Genomic DNA, 25,380 nt, shown 5'->3' with positions numbered 1-25,380 from the left:
TCCCGGGATGAACCTCACTTGGTGTGGGCCTGTGGCTCAGTAGATCATACTCACCTAACGTGCACAAGACCCTGGTGCGATCCCCAGCACTCCCTAATGAGCGAGTAGATACACATACACGCCTACAAAATGGGCTAGAGCAATCCGCTAGCGCTTTACTAAGAATTCTCGCCTTTAAATTTGTAAGGACTCTTGATTATAGTTTTTTTAGGATTTGGGGGTGAGCTAGTTTTTGTTTTTGTGTCATTTTTGACCAGAAGGCAAGGCTCTGAGCTCACTTCCTGAGCTGGGAAGGGTTCCCTCTTCAAAACTGCTGTTATTTCTTCTTTATACCCCTTCCTCCTGGGACGGTTCTTTCTTTAACCTTTTTCTCCCTTGTCTTCACCAGCTTTTGGCAATTTTATACATGTATATAAACGTTTTGGCCCTTTGCACACACCGTACCCTCTCTTATCCTCTCCCCTTTAACGCCCCTTCTTCCCAACAAGTTCCCCTCGCTTTCATCATCTTTTTTCCTGGTTTTGTGACTCACTGAGCTTAAGTAGGGTTGCTTACGTGCCCGTGAATGAGACATTTTTGTCGGAACTTCAGGCAACTGACCGGTGGCTGCAGCACTGAAGAGAACTCTTCCCCCTCCTCCCCCTCCTCCCCCTCCCCCTCCTCCCCTTCCCCCTCCTCCTCCCCCTCCTCCCCCTCCTCCTCCCCCTCCTCCCCCTCCTCCTCCCCCTCCTCCTCCCACTCCTCCTCATCCCCCTCCTCCCTTGGCTTAGCGACCATCAGCTGCCAATAGCGCTCCATGATGGCAGGACGATAGCAGGCCTGGGACTGCAGTTTCCATTTCAAATTCAGCTCATTAAAAGACAGAGCACGAGTAACATTTTTGTAACTTCTTTTTGAGTCAGATTTGATCATTTCCTTTTTTTTTTTTTGCCTTTGTTTTATTTACGTGTGTGTACACACTGGGGAGTGTGTGTGGAGGTCAGAGGTCAGTCTAGTGTGTCATTCATCAGGGTCTTTCACTGGGATGTGGGGCTCTCCAAGTAGGCTAAGGTGACTGGCCAGCAAGCCCCAGGGGTGTTGTGTCTCACTGGCCACCAGACCTGGCATTTTATGTGAATGCTGGGATCAGAATCAGGTCCTCATGCTAGTATGGCGGGCACTTTACCCACTGAGCCGTCTTCCCAGTCTGGGGTTTTTTTAAACAATTTGTCACCATATTGACCAGTCTGGCCTCGAGCTTACATAGATCTGCCTATCTGTGCCTTCTAGACTGCTGGGATTACAGGCATGCCACACCACACCTGGCTCTGGGAAAACTTTTAAGGAATGATCCACCTCATCTAAATTACCGAATGTATTGGCATGATGGTAACCAAAGTATATTTATCATCTTTTTTTTTTTTCTGGTTTTTTTTCAAGACAGAGTTTCTCTGTGTAGTTTTGGTGCCTGTCCTGGATCTTGCTCTGTAGACCAGAGATCCACCTGGCTCTGCCTCCCAAGTGCTGGGATTAAAGGCGTGTGCCACCACCGCCCGGCATCTTTTTTTTTTTTTCTTTTAAACAACAGAGTTGCTATACGTCCCTGGCTGGCCTGGAACTTAATATATAGACTAGGCTAGCCTCAAACTCATTCACAGAGCTCCACCTGCCTCTGACTCTCAGTGTTGGCACTAAAGGTGTAGTTTGCCATCTGTGGGATGGGCATGCCTCTAATCCCAGGAGTCCAGGAGGCACAGACAAGCAGGTCTCTATGCATTAGAGGCCAGCCTTATTTACATACTGATTTCCATGCCAGCCAGGGCTACGCAGTGAAACCCTGTCTTTAAAAAAAAGAGCATGTATGGTCACATCCATTCTTTCATTTTCTGATCTTGGGATTTGTAAATTCTAAGTTTTTTCTAGATCAGTCTGGCTAGAAGCTAATCAATTTCAATGATTTTTTTTCCTTAAGAACCTGCTTTTGTTTGCATTGATTTTTTTTTTTCTTTTTGCCTTTTCAGTTTTATTGCTCCCCAATCTCCTTTGCTTACTTCTGCTTACTTTGCGTTTGATTGGCTCCTTTTTTATGTTCTGAAGTGGAGGTCCAGAGCATAGTTTATTCCATTGTGGCCAGAGTATGTGCTTTGGATGATACTTGTTCTTTTGAATTTATCAAGACTTGTTTGCGGCTCTGCTGCCCATTGATGGATGTTCCCTGTGCATGTGAAAGGAACACTTGTTGTGCGGCTGTGTAGGCCACCAAGGTGGTTGATCGTCTGTGTTCTTCAGGCTTGTGCAGCCAGGCCGACTGACTGCTGGCTTTCTCAGTGGACGAGCCCTAGCCTTGCATTTTCAAGACGCTGGGTTCCTTCCCCAGCACCACAGGGCAGAGTTATTGTCTATCTGCTTATGTTATTAATAAATGTGAATGGAGATTTGAAATCTGTACCCATTATTATGGATTTTTTTTCTTTTTCCTCCTGTCCTATCTGTTTTTGCTTAGTGTATTTTGGGGTGTATACCTCTAGCCTCTTTGGCAAGCCTTTGAGAGCAAGGTGTTAGTCTTGTTTATCACGTATCCCTTTAGCACCTTGAACCACCCTGGTGTCCTTATCATTAATATTATCAGTTACTTTTGGTGGTGATGGATGGTTCTGGTCATGCCCGGCACTGAGCTCCTGACTCCCTCTCTGTCTTTATTAAGGCAACTACTTAAGGATCTCTGTCTCCTCTTACTAAAAAAAAAAAAAAAAAGCCCCTCTTTGCCCATTTATACAGAACCCATCTTCTAGTCATCCGATCTTTAGTGTGGCCAAGTTTTTTGTTTTGTTTTACTTTTGATATTTGACGTACCTGGGCTACCTCTCCAAAGAGGCTGGTTCCTGCTGACTTGGCTCAGTATCCCTTGCAGTGCCCAACCCTGGCCTTTCCCAGATCATGTAGCCACTTAGGAAACCCTTGTTAAATTAGTGCATGAAGAGACAGTGTAATTGAGGTGGCTGCTGGCTCAGGAAGTAGCATTCTTAATTAGCATTTTGCATACCTGTTGGCCTGGCCAGCTTCCCTTCCCATCCCTGTCCCTGGGGGAGATGCCAGCACCTGACACATCACAGCATGCCCTCCCCCAGCTTCTGCAGGGAGGACTAGAATTAATGAGCTAATGTTACCGCGCTTAGCAAAATGTGCTGAATAAATCCAGGTGATAGGGTTGTTTGTTATATAATTATGCTGTTTAAGTCCTGAGTTGCATAATGAACTGCACACTACCTCTGAGCATGCTTCAGGAATTAACTTATCAGATGATCATTGTAAAATGTTTTTTGAGTTTGTCATGGTGGGTGGATGGGGATAGTGGCAAAGCATGTTGGGTTGGAGGCTGGGCAGGTGCCTTACAGAACTTTGCATGTTATTCTTCTGTCTATGGGTGTGTTCTGTCTCCTCCCTCAGACAATTCCGTAATTGAACTGCTGAGATCGGAGGCTTCTGACGTACAGCCTGAGACCTAACAATGCTTGTGTGGAGTTTAAATGGCATTGGAAATCGTTAACGAGACAGAAAGCTATGATTTCCCCAGCTTAACATGCAGGTCGGGGTTTGGCCTGCTGAAGTTCATTGTCTTGGTCTCCAGCTCAAACATGCTAGGGCTATTATACCATCATGTGGTAATTAGCCGTTCCTTTAATACACATAATAAAAATTAAGCCTAAGAAGTACTTTACCAATGGCTTTTACATATCCCAAAACAATATTCCAATGCTGTGGGCCTTTAGTCATGCAATGTACCATCATAAAGTTGGGAGTCTAATGCATCAAACTATTAGAACATTGAGTTCCTTTTCCATTCTGTAGCCAGTTTTGCTGCTCTGACATTAACTTTAATACTGTTAAATTAAATATAGATGCCATAATGAATAATTACAAGAGTGCCAGAACTTCCATTTACAGCGGGGCATGCTGAGAATTTGTCTAAAGGCTTAGTTGGTTACTATTTGCTTCATAACATGTGTGTTCTCTTCATATGTTACTGGATTCCTGTTGAATGGCAAGATGGAAGCTATTTTTTCATCAGAGACAGACACCCTGGGTCCTGGCCTTTAAATAGGAGCGGCCCAGAGGAGGCAGGGGGACGGCCCAGTCAGTCAAGTGCTTGGCAAGCATGAGGGTCCGAGTTCCATCCCCAGGCCCCGTGTGGAAAGCTCCTGTGAGCTTGTAACCCCAGAACTGGGGGCTGGACACTGGTGGGTTCCTGGGCCGTGCCTGCCAGCCGTTCTAGCCTCCTTAGTGAGGAAGGAAGGGAGGGAGGGAAGGAGGGAGGGGAAGGAAGGTCAGACTGACCCAGGCTGGATGAAAGGCACTGTCTCGGCAAGATGGAGGAAGACTGAGAAAGGTGCACGTACACACGTGTATAAAATGCAGCCTTAGATCGTGAAAGCCACGTTGGTGCTAGCAGTTGTGCTAGAAAAGGCAACGTCAGTGACCACTTATAGAGTTTCTCCAGGGACAGCACCTTCCCCTCTCCACCCCTGATCTGGATCAAGTTCAAATTGTCCTTCTATATAAAGGAAGCTGGGGACATTTCACTCATTTCTTTCAGTCCATTTTCCCAGCCTGAAGACACAGAGGCCAAAGAGTGATCCAGGTTTCCTGAGAAGATACTGCAATTAAAAAAGTACCTGTGATGCTTTGAGAATTCCATTCTTCTTGTTATTGCCACTCCCGCTTAGCAGAACTATGTTCCCAAAATAGCTCTAGCAATCTAACATAACATAAATATTTTAATGCTGATTGAAATAATAATGAAAAGTCATGAATGAGAAAGGGAGACACAGGCAGGGACTTTGTATATAGGCCACATAAGTACCCAGTAGGCTTCAGATTCACATGATGTACAGTGTTGGTGTTAAGCCCCAGTGCAGGGCTCCCTTGGGGCTGCAGACTCCAGCTCCACACATCCTAATGACACGTGGAGTAAACTCTGTGAACACATAGACATCGCAGAGAATTCCAGACTCTGGTGAAACAGCATTCACAGAGCCATGGTGGGCCAGCCCTTGCTTCCAGGAACCAGGGGTGGTCTGAAAAATTAATGACCCTGGCATTGGAAAATTAAGTGAGCTCTTGAATATATACCCTCACTGATCTGCCATGTGTGCTGTTTAGCATTCCTTGAGAGGAGACTAAATCTCCACAGCCATCCCCAGGCGAGGCTGGCGCCCCAGCCAGAAATAGATTCGGTAATCTTTCTAAGCCCTGTGACTTGGGTATTCTTCTACTCTCAGAATTCCAAAGGGTGTGTTCCCCTGGGGCCCAGCAGGTGGGTTGTAATTGCCTCCTAGACAGAAGGAAAATGAAGATCAAATTGACCCAGAGCATTTAGTGTCTGTCTGTCTTTCTTCTGCTGAGAATTCATGGGAAAGCCAGAGGCCAAAAGCCAGTCCTGTAAATTGCATGTCTGCTTTTTCCAACTGTATCTAATACTGAGTAAATCTACTGGCAGACATCATTCTTTTGGGGGAGGAGGGCCAGTCTGTGGGAGTGTGAATGAACGAACATCCCTATGGAAGCCAGAGGTCAACTTCAGGTATTGTTCCTCAGGAGCCAATGTCTCTCACTGGCCTGGAACTCAGGAGTTCAGCAAGGCTAGCTGGCAGTGAGCTCGAGAGATCCATCTGTCTCCACTGCACTATTGGGATTACAACGCCACACTTGGCTTTTCCTGTGGGTGCTGGGGACTCAGACTCAGGTCCTTACACTTGTACACCAAGCTTTTTACTGACTGAGCCATGTCCCCAGTCCCCGCGTGTTCTTTTGTTCACAAGGTCTCAGGACTGGCCCAGATGCTCTTCTGCTCTCTCTATTCTAATGGGAAACTTGGTGGCTTTCTAGATGGCTGGCCACAGGCCTGCAGCAGGGATAATGCTGGGTCACCCCCAGTTGTGCTTTTATAGGGGTCTCCAGTCTTAGAACCATCAACCACACACCTCTGACTGTTCTTAACACCCATCATCAGTAAAAGATGATGACAATTTAAAAAAAAAAAAAAAAGACCACATCATGCTGTAGATGTAGTTCAGGGGATAGAGCATACACGAATTTCAACATGCTCAAAGCACTGGATCAGATACCCAGCATCACATGATGTAGGTGTTCTGTTACATGCCTCTAATCCTAGCACTTGAGAAATGGAATCAGGGGACCCGAAGTTCAAGGCCAGCATGGTATATATGAGCCTCTGCCTCAAAAAGTAAAATAAAATAAAGGACCGTGTCCTTACAGAGCCCAAGGGTACTTTCCTCTCTCCAAGAGTTTTCATGTATAGAAAAGTGATCACCTGGAGTCAACAAGCTTAGGTCTGCTTTCTCTGGTCCTACCAGCCAGTCAGGTAAACTCAGGCCAGCCCTTCCTCTGTACTGAACTTCAGTGCTACTTCTGTACTGTGTCATTGTGAGACTCTTGCAAGAAAATGTCCTGTCCGTATGAGTGTTCTGTGGCCTTTGCAACTCCCTTAGTCCCAAGTCCATCAACTTCCTAAGCACATTTCAATAGAGGCACCTTTCCATGGACTAGTTTCCTCCAGAGAGGGCTCTGCAATAAGATAGGCTTCCCTGGAGCCCCTTCCTCCCACTCAGTATCCCTGCATCTCTCTTTCTGTCTGACCAATGGATGGAAATCCTTAAAGAACCACACCCACCAGAGTTGGCAAATACCATGAGTCCTGTCGTCACTCCATTTTCACATGTAAGGATCTTGGACTGAGTTCCTTCTTTATCAAACTGCCCACCTAGCCAGTGGCGCAAAGGGACTATGAAGGGGGAATTGAGGCTCCCAGAGAGTCTCCAGGAGGTGACTTCTAGATACTGGCCTAGAATTGACAGGAAGGGGCTGGTGTGGCTCAGAGGTTCAACACCTGCTTAGACGCCCCCAGTAAGGAACCTGGGGTGTGTCAGCAGAAGAGGACTTGCCTAGAATCCACCAGTGAGGGGCTGAGAGCATGGCTTGGTGGTGGAGTGTTTCCTGGATGAGGGTCTGGGTGCAGTATGCTGACCTGTATTCTCCCATTGTGTAGATCCTGTGCCAGCCCTGGACCTCGGGCAACAGCTGGAAATAAAAGTGCAGCGTCTACACGACATTGAAACAGAGAACCAGAAACTTAGGGAAACACTAGAAGAATACAACAAGGAGTTTGCCGAAGTGAAAAATCAAGGTCGGTGGCAAATGCCTGCCTGGCTTTGCTTTCTGCCCCCTGCCCCGCCCCCTTAATTGCCCTCTTCATACTGTTGGAACTGGCTGTAATTGTTACCCTCCTCATGAAGCCAGGGTGGGGCAAGCAGCCGAATCTCTTAAACAAAGATAATGACACCGCCTAACTATGCCACAGCTAAACTTTTCCTCCCGCAATAACTACATAGGATTTTTATTGCTCTTGGTCTGGGCCGGATCAGGATTCTTTGAAAATTCCTCCTGTATCATCTTGTGATAGGATCTGTCTTTTCAAAGACTGATGTGTCGCCTCTGGGCGACACCTGTCAGACAGCCAGCTCCTGATCAAAGGGTCGGACACAGTAAGTCGTTTAGTAATTGCTACCGATCCATTAAGGCTCCAGACAAGACGCATCCTTGCCAGTTGCGTGCTTACACACCATTCTTCCCATGTCGACCTCATCTATTCACTGTGGAGCTCGTGGAGAAAACAAAAAAACCAAGAGACTCTTGGCAGGGCTCCCTTGCATCACAAGGCAGGGGAGGCAAAGGCTTCTCCTGATGGGGACAAACATAAAGAAATTTACCCTATGCCTAAAAGCCAGGTGTGTGCAAAATCCTAGAACGTTGTCCTGGCCTGGTGTAAGCTGCAAATCCAGCTACTTCGGGGGCCAAGGTAGGAGGACCCAAAGTCCAAGGCCTGCCTAGGTTACGGGCTGAGAGAGCAACTTAGTGAGAACTTGTCTCACAAATAAAAAGCCAAAAGAGGGCTGAGGATATACAGCTCAGTGGTTGAAAATCTTCCAGCGAGGGACTGGGGGTGTGGTTCAGTGGTTGAGTGTTTGCCCAGCCTTGCATCCTCAAGACCCTAGGTTCAATTCTCCATTAATACAAATAAAAACAAATAATACAAAAAGCCCCAGAGCCTCCTGGCTTCCTTGTGTTGAAGAAAAAAACCCAATTCAACAGCAGTCACAAGGTTTATAAAGCAACTCCCAAGTTTCTTGTGTGTCTTTATGGTTTTGTTTTAGAGACATAGGTGAAGGCTTAGGGAGGAGGGAGGGTTATCAACCTGGCTGGCTCCTCTGCACGGCCTGCTATTTAGTGAGCTTTTAGAAAACTAATCAAAAGCTAAGTGACTAGGATTGGGACGAGCATCCTTTTTGCCTTAGAGACTGTTGGAGACAGAGTTGGGAGGGGGCACTGTCTGTGGGAAGATCCAGAAAGAAGCTGGGATGGCATAGGAAGAGGTCCAAGGACAGGCAGGCCTGGAGTGTGAGGGCAGCAGGTTCCTCTCAGGGGCCTGTGATCACACACTGACTGGAGCTTGAATCCATGGTGGGATGCAGAAAATTGGGGGCTCAGAGCCACTGGAGTCTGGTTCTGCTGAGAATATGATGGCCTCTGGGACCACAGGGGCAGCACTGTCCTGCTCAGAAGGGAGCTGTTAGCCCATGAAGCTGGGATCCTGTGAGGCTCTTCTCTCCCACAGCAGCCCTCTGCAGCAGCTGCCAGTAGGGTTTGTTTCTCTCAAACGGCCCGAGGCCTGGGGACAGATAAATCTGTGCACATCTGGTTTGTTGCACATACCTAGAGAAGAGAGTCTCCTCGTTCTTTTTACTTTTAGCTCCAGTGACCTGCCTGCCCTTTTTGCTTCCTCTGACACAGGGGTTTTACCCAGCCTAGGTTAACCTCAAAGTCACTGTGTAGCTCAGGCTGCCCTCAAACTCAGTGTATGGCCAGTCTGATATCAGACTCACTGTAAATGGCCTTGGCTAACCACAAATTATTCTGTAACTCAGGCTGGCTTCAGACTCACCGTGGATTTGAGTCTATCCTCAAACTTACTATGAAGTTCAGACTAGCCTTCACCTAGTAATTCTCTTACCTCAGCCTCCTTCCAAATGCTAGCATTGAAGGCATGTGCCACCATTCCAGTCCTAATTTGTCTTCAGTGCGTGTTCATGGGAGCACACACAGTCCACATTGCCTGGCAGGGGGCACTGTGAGAGCTAGGGCTGGCTACAAGCACTGTCTGGCCTGCCACGTTCTGCTTCTCCATTTATTACCTCAACTACCCGTACCAGATTCCGGAGATGCAAAGAAACTCGAGCAGGCCTTGGAGGCGCCACTGCTTGTGGCTGGTGTCACAATGCTCAGTCCCACAAGGATGACTAATAGAACAGAGGGGTACAGGTGGCGAGGACCCTCACCCTTCATTTTGACTGCTTGGATGTCCTCAGCTCAAGCCACTGAAGTGACTGCTGTCAGCTTATCCCGGGCGGAAAGACACTTGGAAGAGCTGCCTGTGCCCTGCTGACACACTCCAGCTGGACCTGCAGGTGGCCCCTCCTCAGGCATCCCTTGCTACAGAGCTCTTCCAGGCCCCTCTCAAGCACCTGAGTGTCCTCCCACATCCCACAGGATCAGCTGTCTATAGGGAGCCCTCATCCACCAAAGCTGGTGGCCAGGGCAGAGTGTACACCGACACCCAAGCTCCATGGTGGTTCCCCCTTCCCCAGCTCAGTGAGTGACACTCAGCCACAGTGCCTGGCACTTTCCATCCCATGGGAAACAATAGCAAAGCTGCCTCGGTGGCTGATGGGGTCTGTGTCTGACTCCACTTCCAAAATATTTGCACCCTTTCCATGTAGTAAAGTCTTTAAACCCACACCAAAACTTTATTAGTCTGCCCTCTGTAGAGGACCAATTTCAGATGCATCAGTAAGACAATATTATGTTTTACCATCGATTTCCCCCTTTTCTAAGTGTGCTGGAGGGACCACCACAATCCTTCCTGGCAAAACCCATTGATCCTCCCCAACTTGAATACTACAAGTTCAATTTCACATTGAGGGAGTAAAAGGTCCCCAAAGGGACTCATAACCATTGATTTTGTGTCAGCGTGGACAAGCTCAAGTTTAAAATACAGCGATCCCGGCAGGTTCCGAAAGCCTGGTTCACCCAGCTATGAGGAACCGCTTCCCTTACCGCTGGTTTTTCTGTCTTTGATTCTGCAGAGGTTACGATAAAAGCACTTAAGGAGAAAATCCGAGAATACGAGCAGACTCTGAAGAGCCAGGCCGAGACCATTGCTCTGGAGAAGGAGCAGAAGCTGCAAAATGATTTTGCAGAGAAGGAGAGGTGAGTTGAGCCTCACACTCCCATTGCCCCCACAGCACCAATAAACACTTCACCTCCAACCCTGATGTCACATGATAGTTTGAAAAATGCACATGTGAAATCAGCCCAGGTTGTTGACAAATGTCCCAAAGCTCCTGGGCAAAGTTGTGCTTGAAGGGCTCAGATGTGGCTCATTGGTAGAGCCCCTGCCTGTAATCCCCTGTGAGAGAGGCCTTGGGTTCCATCCTCAACGCGACTGGAAAGTTTCGTTGAAAAATGACAGTGCAATGCGTCACTCTCCTCCCAGCGGCCATGGTGCAGGGTTTCAGCCCTGCAGAGTGAGAACAAGGCTTGCGTAAGCTGGACACAGTTGACAAGTGACAGCTGTACCTGAGCTGAGGCACCAAGAGGCCGCCGGGTTCCCCAACGTGTGCTCTCTGCAAAAGAGCCTCGAACTCCATCTACCTTCATTGACGTTGATATTTATGTGTCTCATAAAAATAGTTTTTGTTTCATTTTCTTTTGCTTCTTTCTATTGCCCCAGTACACCTCATAAAGCAAGGAATTGAGATTCCCTAACCCAAAAACCTGAAACATTCTTGACACGTAAAGACTGAAAAGTTAAGCCTGCCCAGGGCTGCAGTAACTCAGAGTCCATGCTTAGCATGTGCAGGGTTGTGGTTTCCATCCCAGCACCGAAAGGAACAAAAAGCTGAGGCTTTTTAGAGCACTCCAGTCCTGACACTTTCACCCAGTGCCCTCTGCATGAGTATTCCAGAATTCAAAACTCTCCAAGTCTGTCACAGCTGTGGTCCAGGCCTTCTGGACGAGGGACCCTCGGCCTGGATCAGTGAAATGAACCAGTGCTGCACCTGACTAATGGCGGTTATGGCTTTCTAACGGCTTACTTTATTCCAGACTTTCTCCATAAATGAGTAGTTTTCCGCTAATGGAACAATTTAATGAAAATCAGATTTCTTGTAAAAGCTATGGGGACTCCTGAGCTTGTTAGTTCCAACTGTGTTAGTCAGATTTTTAAAAACTCTTTAGTTAAATTAAGATGTTAAATTTTAGCACTAGCATGAGGAAATGCACATGCATTTTAACAGGAGGCACTAACTAGAATTATAGTTTCAAGTAAGTGGCTAGTTTTGCTCACAAGGGGTGTGGTGTGGGGGGGTATGGGGTGTGTGTGGTTTGGGGAGGTGTGTATGTGTGTGAGTGTGCACACATATGTTATGTGTGAGTGAGGAGGCCAAAGGTCAGTGTCAGGTGTGGTGTCTTCCTCTATCACTCTACGCCTTTTTCTTTGATGCAGGGTCTCTCCCTGAACGGAGTTTTCCAGTTCAGCTAGACCAAATGGTCAGGTCCTCAAGCTTGTGTGGCAAACCATTTACCCACTTCGCCATCTCCCTAACTCCAGTGTGGTGTTCTGTTCTACTAGTGACCATTGATTTCATGGTCAGTTTCACTAGAGTTCTATGGGGTGGCTTCATAAAGACCCCTGGGGCCAGGTACAGTGACATACACTTTATTTCCAATATTCATGAATCTCAGGTAGGAGAACCATGAGTTCCTTTTATGTTGGTTTGTGTTTTGAGACAAGGTCCCACTGTGTAGCCGTGGCTAGCCTGGCACTCACTATGTAGACCAGAATGGCCTCAAACTCACAGAGATCCGCCTGCCTGCAAGTGCTGGAACTAAAGGCGTGCACCACCACTCCTGGCTGGTGGTGAGCCTGCATGGCAAGACCTTGTCTACAAAAGCAAAAATAAAAGATGTCAGGTATCAGCTCCAAGCTGTGGCTCCCTAGTAAAGCTCATGCTTAACTGCATGATGCCCTGGTTCAGTCTCCAACATCAATATTAAAACAACAACAACAGCACCCTATTCTAGTTACTTTTCTGTTGCTATAATAAAATATTCTGACCAAACGCAGCAGCTTGAGGAGGAAAGAGTTTCTTTTGTCTTTTAGGTCACAATTCATCGTTGTGTGAAGTCAGGGCAGGGACATGGAGCGGAAACAATAGAGGAATACTGCTTTCTTACACATCCCAGAAGTACCTGCCCAAGGAGGGTGCCACCCTTAGTAGACTGGGCCCTCTCACATTAATTAATAATTAAGACACTCCCCGCCCCTAACATGCCTACCAGCCTATCCGATCTAGGCAATTTCTTAATCAAGGTTTTCCTCTCAGATGACTCTAGGCTGTGTCAAGTTGACAATTAAATCTAACCAGGACACCTCCCATTTCTCACAAAAGCTTCAGGGATCCTGTGATGCTGACTTCATCGGCTCCATTTATAAAGAAGGGAAAGCTAGGTGTGGTAGTGCATGCCTTTAATCCCAGAACCTGGGAAGCAGAGTCATTCAGATCTCAGACCTCTGAGTTTGGGGCCAGTTTGGTCTATGTGGCCAGTTCCAGACCAGTGGGGGCTCCATAGTTAGACCCTGATCCAAACAAAAACAAGTGAAAATAAACAAATATAAGGAAAATAGGGTCAGGCATAGTGACACATGCCTTTAATCTCAGCTTTCGGGACATAGAGGTAGGCAGTTTATGTGAATTTGAGGCCAGCCTGGTCTACATAATGAGTTTCAGGCCAGCTAGGGCTACATAGTGAGACCCCGTCCAAACAGAAGGAAAATGAGCCTGTAAGACGGCTCAGCAGGTGAATGTACCTGCTGCACACACCTGGTGACCTGAGTGTGAGCAGTGGAACCCACATGAAAATGGAAAGAGAGAACCAAGTCCACAGAGTTGTCCTCTGACCTCCACATGTGCAACATGCACACAATCATAGTTAAAATAATTTCTTAAGGAAGAAGGAAAATGGCCAGTGTGGTGGTGCCCACTTAGAATCCAAGCATTGTGCGTGTGGAGATGGGAGAATCACCCACAAGTCAGAGGCCAACAGCATGAGTTCCAGGTATGGTTGAACTACAGTGGGAGGTTATTTCTCATAAAGAAACATACAAAGGAAGCCTGCTGCATTGCTGATTGTGCAGGAAAATACAGCAGTCTAAACCCCTCACTTCCTACCGTGAAAACTGAATACAGGGATGTGGGCCATCTCTAACCATAACTCTGCCTAGTCATGGAAATTATACTTCAGTAAAGTTGACAACAACCTGAGCAAACAATACAGCATGATAAGAGTGAAAACTGCAGGATTTAAAGTTCCATGCATGCACTGGCAGAGCGGTCCAGATTCCATCCCCCGCACCACTTACTCAAGTATGTTGGCACCAATTTTACTCCCACCACTGGAGAAGTAAAAAAAAAAAAAAAAAAAAAAAAAAAAAAAAAAAAAAAAAAAAAAAATATCAGGAATTCAAGGTTATCCTCAGCTCTATAATGAGTTTGAGGCCAGCCTGGGCTACATGAGACCCATTCTCAAAAAAAAAGAAAAAAAAAAGTTCGTGTATAGTGTGATTGATAATATGCACCCTTTCAGCCTCATCCATTATAAAAGTATGGAAATAAACTGATGTGGGAATGTGGTGCTGTTCGGTTGAATTCAAATTAGGTAAAGGAATGGATTATATTAAAAGAGAATAATGTTTAGGAAAAGAAATAAAAATAAAGTTTTGCCTTTATTACCAAAATCAGGTTGGAGCCAGGCATAGTGACTATGTCTGTAATCTCAGCAATCAGAGCCTACAACAGGAGGATTGCAATGACTTTGAAGCTTGGTTTATAGAGAGAGTTTCAGACTAGACTGGGCTACAGAGGCTTAAAGTCCTGATTTTAAAACTGAGAAGATGTCTTGGTATATCAATCCCTTGCTGTACATGTGTGAAGAAGAGTCTTAAAATCCTGATTTTAAAACTGAGATGTCTTAGTATATCAATCCCTTGCTGTACATGTGTGAAGAACATGGTTTGGATCTCTGGAACCCACATAAAATGTGCGGGCATAGCAGTGACCTGAAATCCCAGCAGAGGCAGAGGCGAACCCCTGGGATAAATGGACACCTAGATTAGCTAGAATTGTCGAGCTCTGGGTTCAGTTAGAGACTTTGCCTCAGTAGATAAGGTGGAGCATGACCAAAGGAGACACCCAACTTCAGTATTTGGCCTTCACACACACACACATTCACATGTGCACATGTCATACACATACATACACACACAAACGGTTTTTAAAAACTTAGCTGCACTTGGAATCTAAATAATTATTAATTCATTATATACTGAAAGAAAACTTTGATACATATTTTAAAATATTTTTGAAGTGGAAAAATCTTTATAATAATATCTGAAAAAGTATAACATGACCATCCACAATTTAAAACAGAATTTTAAAACCAATATCAGTAAAGTTTTAAGATATCAGCAAAGAAAGAAAAATATATTTATACTGCATAAATTAATGGGTGGGTTTTCTTTTATTTATTGATTTTTAATTATGTGCGTGTGTGCCTGTGGTACAGGAGAGTGCATGTGCTTGAAGAGTCCAGAAGAGGGTGTCAGATCTCCTGGAGTTGGAATTACAGTCAGTTGTAAGCAGTCTGATGTGGGTGCTAGGAACCACACTAAAGTCCTCTGGAAGAGCACTCTGTGTTCTTTATCAATGAGCTATTTCTCTAGCCCTCAGTTTTCTTTTTTAATATATATATATTCTTTCATTTGTGTGTGTGTGTGTGTGTGTGTGTGCGCGCGCGCCTCTATGAATCTGTGTGTACCATGTGCAGGTAGTACCTGTGAAGGCCAGAGGTGGGCATCAGGTCCCCTGGAACTGGAATTAGGACAGAGATGAGCTGCCTAATGTGGGTGATGGAAATCAAACCTCGGTCTTTTTAAGAGTAGCAAGAGCTCTTGGCCACCAGCCCAAGCTCTCTAGCCCCAGGAGTGAATCTTCTATGTGCACAGAGCTTCACAAGTTAGTGAAAAGAAACGATCAGTTCTACTTGCCACCCATGATGGTGCATGCTAATAATCCCATCACTCAGGGGGTGTAGACAGGAAGATTGCAAGTTCGTGACCAGCCTTGGCTACATGAGACCCAATCTCAATAAACAAACAAACAAACAAAACCAATAACAAAACCTTCTGAGTGGGCAGAGTCCAATATTTGAGCATACAAAGAGAGAGCAATAAATATTGAGTTTGATTTTATCCAGTGTTGGCGTGGTTTACAAAAGCTCATTGGCAGGAGTGTAAATTAGAGGATTCTTAATTGGGAAGGTCCTCAATATCTGTCCAAAAGAAAACCAATTACATATAGCCTATGACCATTGAAATGGCTGTTAGAATTTTGTCCAACAGTTTCACTCTCCAAATTAGCCAAGAGCATAGTTAACGAAATGTTTAGCAGAACAACACTAAACAGTCGTAGTTGTCTGTGGCATTTGGGTTTGATTTGCTCCTGAGAATGAGGGGTAGCAGTATGTGCTGCAGCAGAGCACTTCCAAACATAGTGCTGCAGGGAAGGCAGGCTGCAAGCACGCATGCAGAAGAAAAGAATGGGTAACTGCAGGGCTTCGTGTCTCAAGACCAATACACAGGAGGCTGAGGTGGAGAGTTCTAGAGTTGGAGGCCAGCCTTGGCTAAAGGGAGCCCCTTTCTCAACCCTCCCCTCCACAAAAGAGGGGGAAAGGAATTTGTATTTCGCCATAGCTTGTTACGTTTTAATTTAATTCATACATACTGTTACATGTTACTTTACTTTGCCCTGTTCCATGTTATTGTATGTGACATGTTACTCTGCAGCACAAACCTTGTCGGTCTGTTGTGTTCGTCAGTTGCCTGTTAGTTTACCTGCCTTGTATGTCACATAGTAGCTTGTGTGCCCTGTGGTATCTTATGTACACCATGTGCATTGTAGAAAGGTGCACGGGAACCCTGAGGAGTGTTAAATTAAAAAGGACTGTGGTTTTTATCCTCTTGTAAAATTTGTTTTAAAAAACTTTGGGGTGCCACCTTTAATCCCAGCATTTGGGAGGCAGAGGCAGGTGGGTCTTTGTGATTTAGAGGCCAGCCTGGTCTCCAGAGTGAGTTCCAGGATAGCCAGGGCTATTTAGAGAGAGTCTGTGTCAAAATAAAACAAACAAAAACCTTGGAGTCTGGCGAGGTGGCCCCGTTGGTAAAATGCTTGCTACAAAAGCTTGGGGGCCTGCGTTCAGATTTCCAGTGCCGTGAGAAAAAGCCAGTGCTGCTACACAGCTGTTCCCCAGCACTGCGGAGTGAAGCGGTGGACTGGTCGCTTGGCGTCCTCCCCAGCCATCTAGCCACATCAGTGAGCTCAGGGTTCAGCGAGGGACACTGTCTCAAAAATAAGTGAAGAGACAATTGAGGAAGACACAGACATTGGCTTCTAGCTTGCACACATGTGTGCAGACGCACACACATAGATGATCATACAATTTTTAAAGTGGGATTTTCTTAAGATTTGTTTTTAACTGTGTGTATGTGTGTGAATGTATGTCTGTGTGAGTACGGGTACCTGCAGAGGCCAGAAGAGGGCAGTGAACTCCCTGGAGCTAGTCACCTGATATGGGTGCTGGAAAATGAAGTCTGGTCCTCTGCAATTTTATAATAGACACACGTGAAAATATTAGCAAAAATTTTCTATAGGTGACAGAAATTTGGCTCTTTTTATTTTTTAAGCTGTCTTTTCTCTTTTTGTACCCCCAGGTTTATTGTGTTGAGCATATGTTAAATTCATATGATAGAAAAATAATGAACTTATTTTTAGACTTTTTTTCTGTAGACACAGAGGAAAGCATGTTATTTCTTGGCTGGGGACGGCATTTGGAGACCATGGGAATAGTAAACTGCTTTCAGATAATCAGAATCCCCAACCCCCACCCACTGTGGTAGCATTTGCGCTCCACTTTAGAGGAAAGGACAGCTGTCACATCTGTTTAGGACATCCTTTATGCCAACAGATTCCTTTTCTGTGTCAGCAGAATGTAAATGTATCATTCTTCTCCCTAACTTCCGAAAACAATGAGTGTGTGATGATGCTGTTTGATTTCTTTTTAATATCTGCTGTCTCGGAACAAGTTCCCTATAGGAGAACCTTCCACACTGATTGCCACACATGTCAGGTCCTGCTGGGTGCACATCCACGTTGTATAATATGCATTCACAAAGGTGAGGTGCAGAGGTTCAGACTAGACTTCGAGGCCTGCCTCCAGCTGGGCCTCCCTGGGAAGAGAAGAGGGCTGAGCAGTGGGGCGCAGGGTACACAGCCCATCTCAGCAGTCAAAACAAGATGACCAATTTGGCTTCATTGTCTCTCTCTCTGTCTCTCTTTTTTTTTTCCCAGAAAGCTGCAAGAGACCCAGATGTCCACCACCTCAAAGCTGGAGGAAGCCGAGCACAGACTCCAGACTCTGCAAACAGGTTTGATGCCCTCCGTCCTATTTGAAGCCACACAGGGAAGGTGGAAGTGGGCTGGGCAAGCATGGGCAGTCTCCTGGCCTGTTCCTAGCCCCTCTGTTACTTGTTGCTCCTGGGGATCCTGCAGTTAGGAGCCTTGAGCCCACACAACTGAAGCCTGTGTCCCAGGCTGCTCTACCTGACTGCATTAGTCACTGCATTGAGTTGCTAATGTGGACGTGGGCGGCTCCCCTGCCTTCTCCCTCCCTGCCCCAGCCATCCTTCCTGTTCTTCTTTCCAACAAACACTTCTAAATCACCAAACTGTCAAGAACTGACATCTCATTTGGAACAATAATGGGGGGGGGGGGGGACTTAGTTCTACCCAAAATGAAGTTAAGAACTGTTATAACAGAACCTTTAAATTCTAAAAGATACCAAAAAAGGTTATACCAAAGTTTGCCTTTCTTTTTTTGTTTCCTTTTCTGAGAAGGAAGCAGCATGATATCTTTAAATGTGGGGAGAAAAATGAGAAGACATCATGATCTAACTTAGAACACAAATGTTAGAGGGACAGAAAAGAGTCACAGCCAGTTTAACAGTCCAATGAGTAAATGTCCAGAACTGCAAACAGCAAGCTACTGATGTAGCTCTGCTACTAAGGAGCATTTGCTTAGAATACCATCCGTGAGGGGCTGGGGTGTGGCTCAGTGGTAGAGCACCTGCCCAGAATCTGCCCGTGAGGGGCTCCAAGTGTGGGTCAACTGTAGAGCACCTGCCTAGCATGGGCAAAACCTTCGGTTCAGACTTCACCTTACACATGCACATGTGTATGTGCATATGCCACTTATGAATTCTAGAAAATTCTAGAGTCTAGTAGAACAGTGAGTGAAGGAGCAGGAAGCTCTCAGAGGCCCTGTGCATCTTAAGGGAAAGAGCTAACAGTTTTTAACAATCAGAGATTTGCAGATAAATCAGTGAAAGGTAATTTTGCCTATCACGCCATCAGCTTTTTTTAAACAGATAATGCCACTGTTGCTGAGGGTGTAGGTAGGAACATGGTCACAGGCACTGTATGGGTAAGAAGGAATTGCCTTTTGAGGCTGGCTGGGTGATATGTAGGGGCAGGTGTGTGCAGTTCTTTACCCAGCTGCTTCACTTTTTGCCTGTGACCTGACATGGAGAAGACTTCCATCCTCAGCTACTAAGGGAAAAGGTGAGCCTCAGAAAATACTCTAACCATTCCATTTATGGAACTATTAAGATCTCACCATGTAACCCAGGCTAGCCTGGCCTCATGATCCCCCTGTTTCCACCTCCTCAGATGACAGGCAGGCACCACTCTGCCTTGCTCTTCAGTTCCGCCAGTAAATGAAGTTGAAAGTCCATAGATGAGCTTTCCGCTCCTACCACAGAACATACTATTTTAAAATAAATTCTGTGTGTGTGTGTGTGTGTGTGTGTGTGTGTGTGTGTGTGTGTGTGTGTGTATGTGTATGTATATATGTACACATGAGTGCAGGTGGCTGCAGAGGCTTCAGCTCCTTTGGAGCTGGAGTTATAGACAGTTGTGAGTTGCACAACATGGATGTTTGGAGCCTAACTTGAGTCCTCTGCAAGAGCTTAACCCCTGAACCATTTCTCCAGCCCACAATAAGCTTTTTTAATAAGCAGAAGTATCCTAAAATAATAAAAATATCATTGAAAGTATGATAGGAACTGAGGAGATTGCTCAGATCCATAGCACACAACCAGAAGGATCTCAGTCAACCTCTAGAGCCCATGCGAAAAGCCGTATGTGATGGAGCATGCTTATACTCCCAGGCCTGGGGAGGTGGAGACAGGTGGGTCCCTGGAGCTCACTGGCCTGCCAACTTCACCCACTTGGTGAGTTCCAGGCTGATGGGAGACGCTGCTCCATAAAAACCCAAGGTGGATGACGTCAGAAGAACAACGCTCAAGTTTGTCTTTTGAACTCCAAACACACACGCACATACACATGCACACACAGATATGAGCACACACACACAAAACCTTTTGAAGTGTTATATAGGAAATACATAAACTAGTAACGGAGTTGTTTATAGGCATGGTCAGTTACCATATGCATGCTTTTACCCAGCTGGTAGCATGCCAGCGTCACCGTAGGCTCCCAAGTCATGTGTTGCACTAAGATGATAAGGTGTCCATGTTGCCCTGGGTGATAGTAATTTCCCAGCTCCACTATAATTATATGTGACCTCCATCATACTTGGGCTGTGCTTAACGGAGATATGAAGTATGCAACTGTATTTGCAGTTGTGTATAGAAATGGTTTTTCGATGATAAAAGACATTTAAACGCTGAAAGTCTGCAGCAAACCATGGACAAGTGGTTCTCTGTTGAAGGAGGCACTTCAGAGAGATGAGGCGAGCTGAGGGGAAGTTTTCTTCTCCACCCTGTTTGTCTCTCATTTTTGTGTGCTTTCCCCTTTTACTTTAAGCAGTTGGTATCCTAGCTGGGCTTGACGGCACATGCCTGTAAGCCTATCACTGGGGAAATAGACCCAGGGAGATCCAGAATTCGAGGCCAGCCTAGGCTACATGAAACCCCATCTTTGACAGCAACCTAAAGAAGTGGGAATATAGCTCCATGAGTAGAGTCCATGTCCAGCACTCAAAAACCCCTGCATTTGATCCCCAGCATCTAGAAAAGCTGACATAGGGGCTGCTCATACCTATAATCTGAGCACTGGGTAGGTAGAGGCTGGTGGGTCAGATGTTCAATGTTATCTTTGACTATATAATGAGTTCAAGGATAGCCTGGGCTATGTAGGCCCTGTCTTAAACAAGATTGGTGTCTTATATCATGGTTTCTATCCTTGCCTTTTAGCCCTGGAAAAAACTCGAACAGAATTATTTGACCTGAAAACCAAATATGATGAAGAAACTACTGCAAAGTAAGTGTCTGTGTGACGTCATCCTTTTTCTTTGCATTTGGTCAGCATGACTCTGCCGTTGTCATCCCCAGAAGATGCTCAGCCTCCTGTCATGCTGCCAAGATACAGGGTCAGTCCAATAGTCCCTGTGTCATATCCATCCCCACTGATCGCAGAGAAGTCTAGTCTTTGCTGTGTGTGTGTGTGTGCGTGTGTGTGTGTGTGTGTGTGTGTGTGTGTGTGTGTGTGTGCGCGCGCGCGCGTGCATGCGCGCGCGCACAAGCATGTAGAAGTTAGAGGACCCCTTTGAGGAGTCAGTCCTTGCCGAGGCAGGGTCTCCTCGTGTTCCGCCTGCTGTACACTCTGGGCCAGCTGCTCTGTAGGCCTCTAGGTGAGCCTCCTGTCTCCACCTCTGTCTCACTGTAAGAGTGCTGGGGTTATACATGTGCACCACATCTGGCTTTTTATTTTTTCATTTATTTTATTCTATGGTTTTGGGTGTTTTGCCTGTCTGGTCTGTATGCCTTGTGTATTGTGTGTTACAGTACCTGCACCAACCAAAAAGGGCATCAGATGCTCTGAAGCTGGAGTTACAGGTGATTGTGAGCCACCATGTGGAATTGAGCCTGGGTTTTTTTATTTGCATTCTAGAGGTCAAACGCCCATCATCATACTTACAGAGAAAGCACTCTTACCTGCTTAGCCGTGTCCAGCCCATGTGCTTCACTTCTTTTTTCTACATTGAAAAAGGGTGAACGTTCAAGAGATGTGATTGACGAGATACTTCTGGGGAAACTGTGTCACCTCTTTTTCTGGGACAGGGTGCCTTAGGAAGAACAAACATAGCCCATAGCTTGTCACTGAGCCTTACAGCTCTGTGCAGGGCTTCCTGTGTGGGGGACACACAGGGATGAGGCTGAGCCAATGACACTTCCTGCCTACCTGACCATTGTCAAGATGGCATCAGACATCAGAGTGACCTGTGACAGGAACACTTCCTACCAGACCCCTCCTTGCAGATGAGCAGAGGAGGAACTGATATTGTCCTAAGTTGTGAGGAGGCCACAGTCTGCTAGAAATGGCTAGCATCCAGACAGGCTGTAAGGCTGGAGTTTTCACAGCCTTTTCCCATCGGGGAAGGCTCTTCTGACCTTCCACAAAAAAGTACGTGTACTCCAGCAGTGCTGCCTCTGGCCCCTGGGAGCACAGACCCTTGATTTGCTCACATGGTGCTCCAGTGGGTACCAGCAGGGTCACATCTGAGTTGCTCCCACCCTGTTGTAGTGAGAGACAAGACTTATACCCCTTAACCCCAGCAATCCTGGTCCTTTTCATGTGGCATTTGTGTTCATGTATGTACTTGAATGTGCGTGGAACTGGAGTTATCAGGTGGTTATGGGCCACCATGTGCATGCTGGGAGCCCTACTCAGATCCTCTGGAAGAGCAGTCAGTGCTGTTCACCACTGAATCATCTCCAGCCCTCCACCTTATTTTTTTAAAGCAGGGTATCTCAATACACTTGGTGTTCACACAGGCTAGGCTTTTGGCCACTGAGCTCTAGGGGTCCATCTAGGGATAGGTAATCCTCGAGTGGGGGTCCCACCATGGGCCACCACACCTGGCTTTGTACATGGGTGCGAGGCGCCTGAACTCAGGCCCTCGTTCTTGCACAGCAAGCCCTTTACTGACCGAGCCCTCCTCTCCCCAGCCTCAGGGCCATCTCATGACCCTCTCTTCTGGTTTGTTTGGTAGTCCAGAGCCTTAGGGGCGCAGTTAGTTCCCCAGCCCTGCAGTCAAACTACTAAATAACTAGAACTTACACACAAAAACCCAGATGTCCTCGTCAGTCTCCCCAGCTGGCTGACTCGATGGCATAGCTAAGCCTCATGGGAACCTCCAGCCGTCCTCCCTCCGTGCTCTACAGTTGCACTTGAAGAGCACCACATGAGCTCAGTCTAAGGGGATAATGGTTAAATTTCCTTGTAAAATCCTGTGGCTTTGGGCTTACCTCCTGCCATCCCAGAGACAGGGCCATCTGAGAGCAGCTGCCATCATCCAGCTGGAAGACACACGTGCTGCCTCCACCCTTTGAAAGCCCAGAGGTCTCCTCACCCGCAACACCTTCCCTCAGCAGAAGCCACCCCAGCTGCCACAGTGAAACTCCTGGGCCAGGGTTCCCGTCTCCTTTCTGTCAGCGTTTTATCTTCATGTAATGTCATCTTTTCTGCTTGGACTTTATCCTGCTAAATAGATCTTTGTTCTTAGTCACTGAACTTTCTTCTCGTTTTCTTTGGTTTTTGCTTTTTGAGACTGGGTCTCTACATAGCCCTGGCCGTCCTGTTGTGTAAACAGCATGTTAATCAGTGTGTGGCTCCTCCTTCCACTCCACATCAGTGTCTTGATGGGCCTAAGTCCTAGTGAGTTTGGAGATATAGTTGTTCATATCGCTGTTTTTCATTATTCAACTGTACTGCTTTCTTGTATGTGCTTCTTTATGGGTCTATGTTTCTATGTCTACATGCGATAGCATACCTTGGAGGTCAGGGGACAACCTTAGGTGTCAGTGATCATGGATTTAGCAGTCTTTTGAGAGTTTGCGGTGTGCATGTGTGTTGGTCCACATGCACATGTGTGCCCCTGGCTGAGGCAGGCAGTCAGAGGTTGATGTAGTGTGTTTCCCTCAACAGTTCTCCACGTTAGATATATGGAGTCCGGGTCTCACTTGAACCCCGAGCTCACTGATTCAGCAGCTGGCTTTGGGGATCCCCCATCTTTGCCTCTCTAGCGCTGGCTTCAGCAGCCTACCGTGCCAGTCCAGGATCCAGATGGGTCTTCGGGCTCTGAACCACAGCCCTCCTGCTCGCCTGGCTTTCCCCACCCAGACACATTCCCCGTCCTCCTTTTGTTCTTTTTGAGCCAGGGTTTCACTGCACTCCTTAGGCTGATCTCAAACTCCTAGGTTCAAAAGATCGTCCTGCCTCAGCTTCTGAAATAACTGGGGCTGTAGGTCTAGGTGTGGGGCTCGATGAGTGATGTCTAGATATAAGGAGTTTGTGAAAGAACCAGGCCACACTGGCCTCTTGGAAGGCCTGCCGCGGTTCTGAGAATTGTGCCCACAGGTACAGTAGGTTGATGGGTGTGGAGAGGTTGAGCTTCAGCCAGGCTGGACTGAAGGGGCTGAGAAGGTGACTCAGACTGGGGACGCACCCGGATAAAAGCTGGGCTTGGAACGTCCATTTGCAGTCCTAGCCCTGGGGAGGTACAGACAGACAGATCCCTGGGGCTCCCTGGACAGCCAGCTTATATTCACTGTGATCCTCAGGACCTGTCAGAGAGCCTGTCTCAAAAAAAAAGATGGATGGCTCCCGAGGAGCAACGGGAAAGGTTGACCTCCGGCATCCACTTTCATGTGCACATGCACACGGACCTGGGACGGTCTTCCACAGCTCTTAAACACGGAAAAGGAGAAGGCTTCAACATGTGTTGACAGAGACCCTAGGAAGGGAGGTGGGAGACGGAGAAGAAAGGCTTTGGAGGAAAGAGTGCTCCGGTCCCTGTACACAGTGTCACCTCCAGGGCATCTGTCTCTTGTACAAGGGCCATAAGAACGGTTGCATTATGGAGTAGCTGTGGAGAACCAACCCTGCAAGGCCTGGGAATGCTCAGCAGAGTCCGTGCACCTCTCTTGGAGAGCGGGAGTCTGAAAGTTTGTCCATTTATAGGGTACACACTGCTTGTCTGTCGTTCAGACCACGACCTTCCTCCCCTCCCCCATTTAAAAAGAAGCCCCAGGGACCCGGGGTGCTTGTCTAGCATCCACAAGGCCTTGGGGGCGATCCTCAATACTACAAGAAACAGGTGTGATGGCACATGCCTCTCTAATCCCAGCATTTGGGAGGTGGAGGCCAGGAAGACAGGGAGTTAAGGGTCAGCTTGGCTCTACTGTTAGAGGCCAGTTTGGGCTTCCCAAGACCCTTGGGGGATGCAGGTCAAAGGCAACAAGGCCATTTGCAGCCTCCACCCCCACCCCTAACTGCTGCTTTTGCAGTCATTTCAGCTGCACGTCAGCTGGGCCTGCGCGGCTGGCTGTGATAGGGACAGCGGCAGTAAAGTTTTCCATGTGTAGGCTTGAAGCACAATGTAATTAGCCTTTATGCACAGAACAAGGCCCCATTGATGAGTACAGCTGGTCTTTGTTTGTCCCATCGCTGAGAGTGGGAGGTAAAGTGTTCTTCTTCATGTTTATTAATGCAGGATTCCGTAGACAAATGGCAAGCACAGTTTAATATTTGTTGGAACACAGGGGGGCTTTGCCAAACAGTTGTTGTGTGAGCGGATTACAGGCCCTCACATTACAACCATTGCTGGGTTAAATAAATGGATTATTTCTACTTTTTTTTAATGTACCTCCTCCTCAAATGGTCATCCCTGAGTCCCGTTCTCCCCATAGCAGATGCTTATATAGCACCTTAAGGACCTTAAAATTGCATCTTATAAAGTCCATCGGCGTGGATTTTCCCATTCTCACTGTTCCCTGGGACTGCCTTCAGCCAGCAATGGCTGTCACCCTGAGAGGCGTGGACCGCTCGTTCTGCTGCCTGCCCACCTCCTCCACTTGTGTTGCGTGGTCGTTCACTTCCCCTGGGTCTAAGGCACCACGGAATGAGTGCAAGAATTCCCATTTTCGTTTGTATTTTTTTTAACCTTTCAAGAGAAAGAGAGAGAAAAGGGGGGCGGAGTATTATGGTGCATGTGTGGAGGTCAGAGGACACCTTGTAGGAGCCAGTTCTCTCCTACCATGTGAGTCTGGGCATGGCTCTCAGCTCACCAG

The 25,380-nt window shown here is 46.9% G+C and overlaps 1 protein-coding gene across 8 annotated transcripts in view; it reads left to right on the top strand.

Annotated features, from left to right (window-relative positions):
• Cux1 (cut like homeobox 1) overlaps positions 1 to 25,380 on the top strand; it is a 340,338-nt gene that overhangs the window by 194,242 nt on the left and 120,716 nt on the right. For all 8 annotated transcript variants that reach the window (XM_052754026.1, XM_052754027.1, XM_052754028.1 and 5 more), the window contains exons 5-8: positions 7,046 to 7,183; positions 10,200 to 10,323; positions 17,580 to 17,656; positions 20,503 to 20,569. In XM_052754026.1, the coding sequence (XP_052609986.1) occupies positions 7,046 to 7,183; positions 10,200 to 10,323; positions 17,580 to 17,656; positions 20,503 to 20,569 (406 nt within the window). The remainder of the gene's footprint in view (positions 1 to 7,045; positions 7,184 to 10,199; positions 10,324 to 17,579; positions 17,657 to 20,502; positions 20,570 to 25,380) is intronic.

Source organism: Peromyscus californicus, unplaced genomic scaffold (assembly GCF_007827085.1).
Source record: "Peromyscus californicus insignis strain IS unplaced genomic scaffold, ASM782708v3 Scaffold_2__1_contigs__length_46816999, whole genome shotgun sequence".
NCBI lineage: Eukaryota > Metazoa > Chordata > Mammalia > Rodentia > Cricetidae > Peromyscus > Peromyscus californicus.
This window is presented reverse-complemented; position numbering and strand designations above follow the sequence as displayed.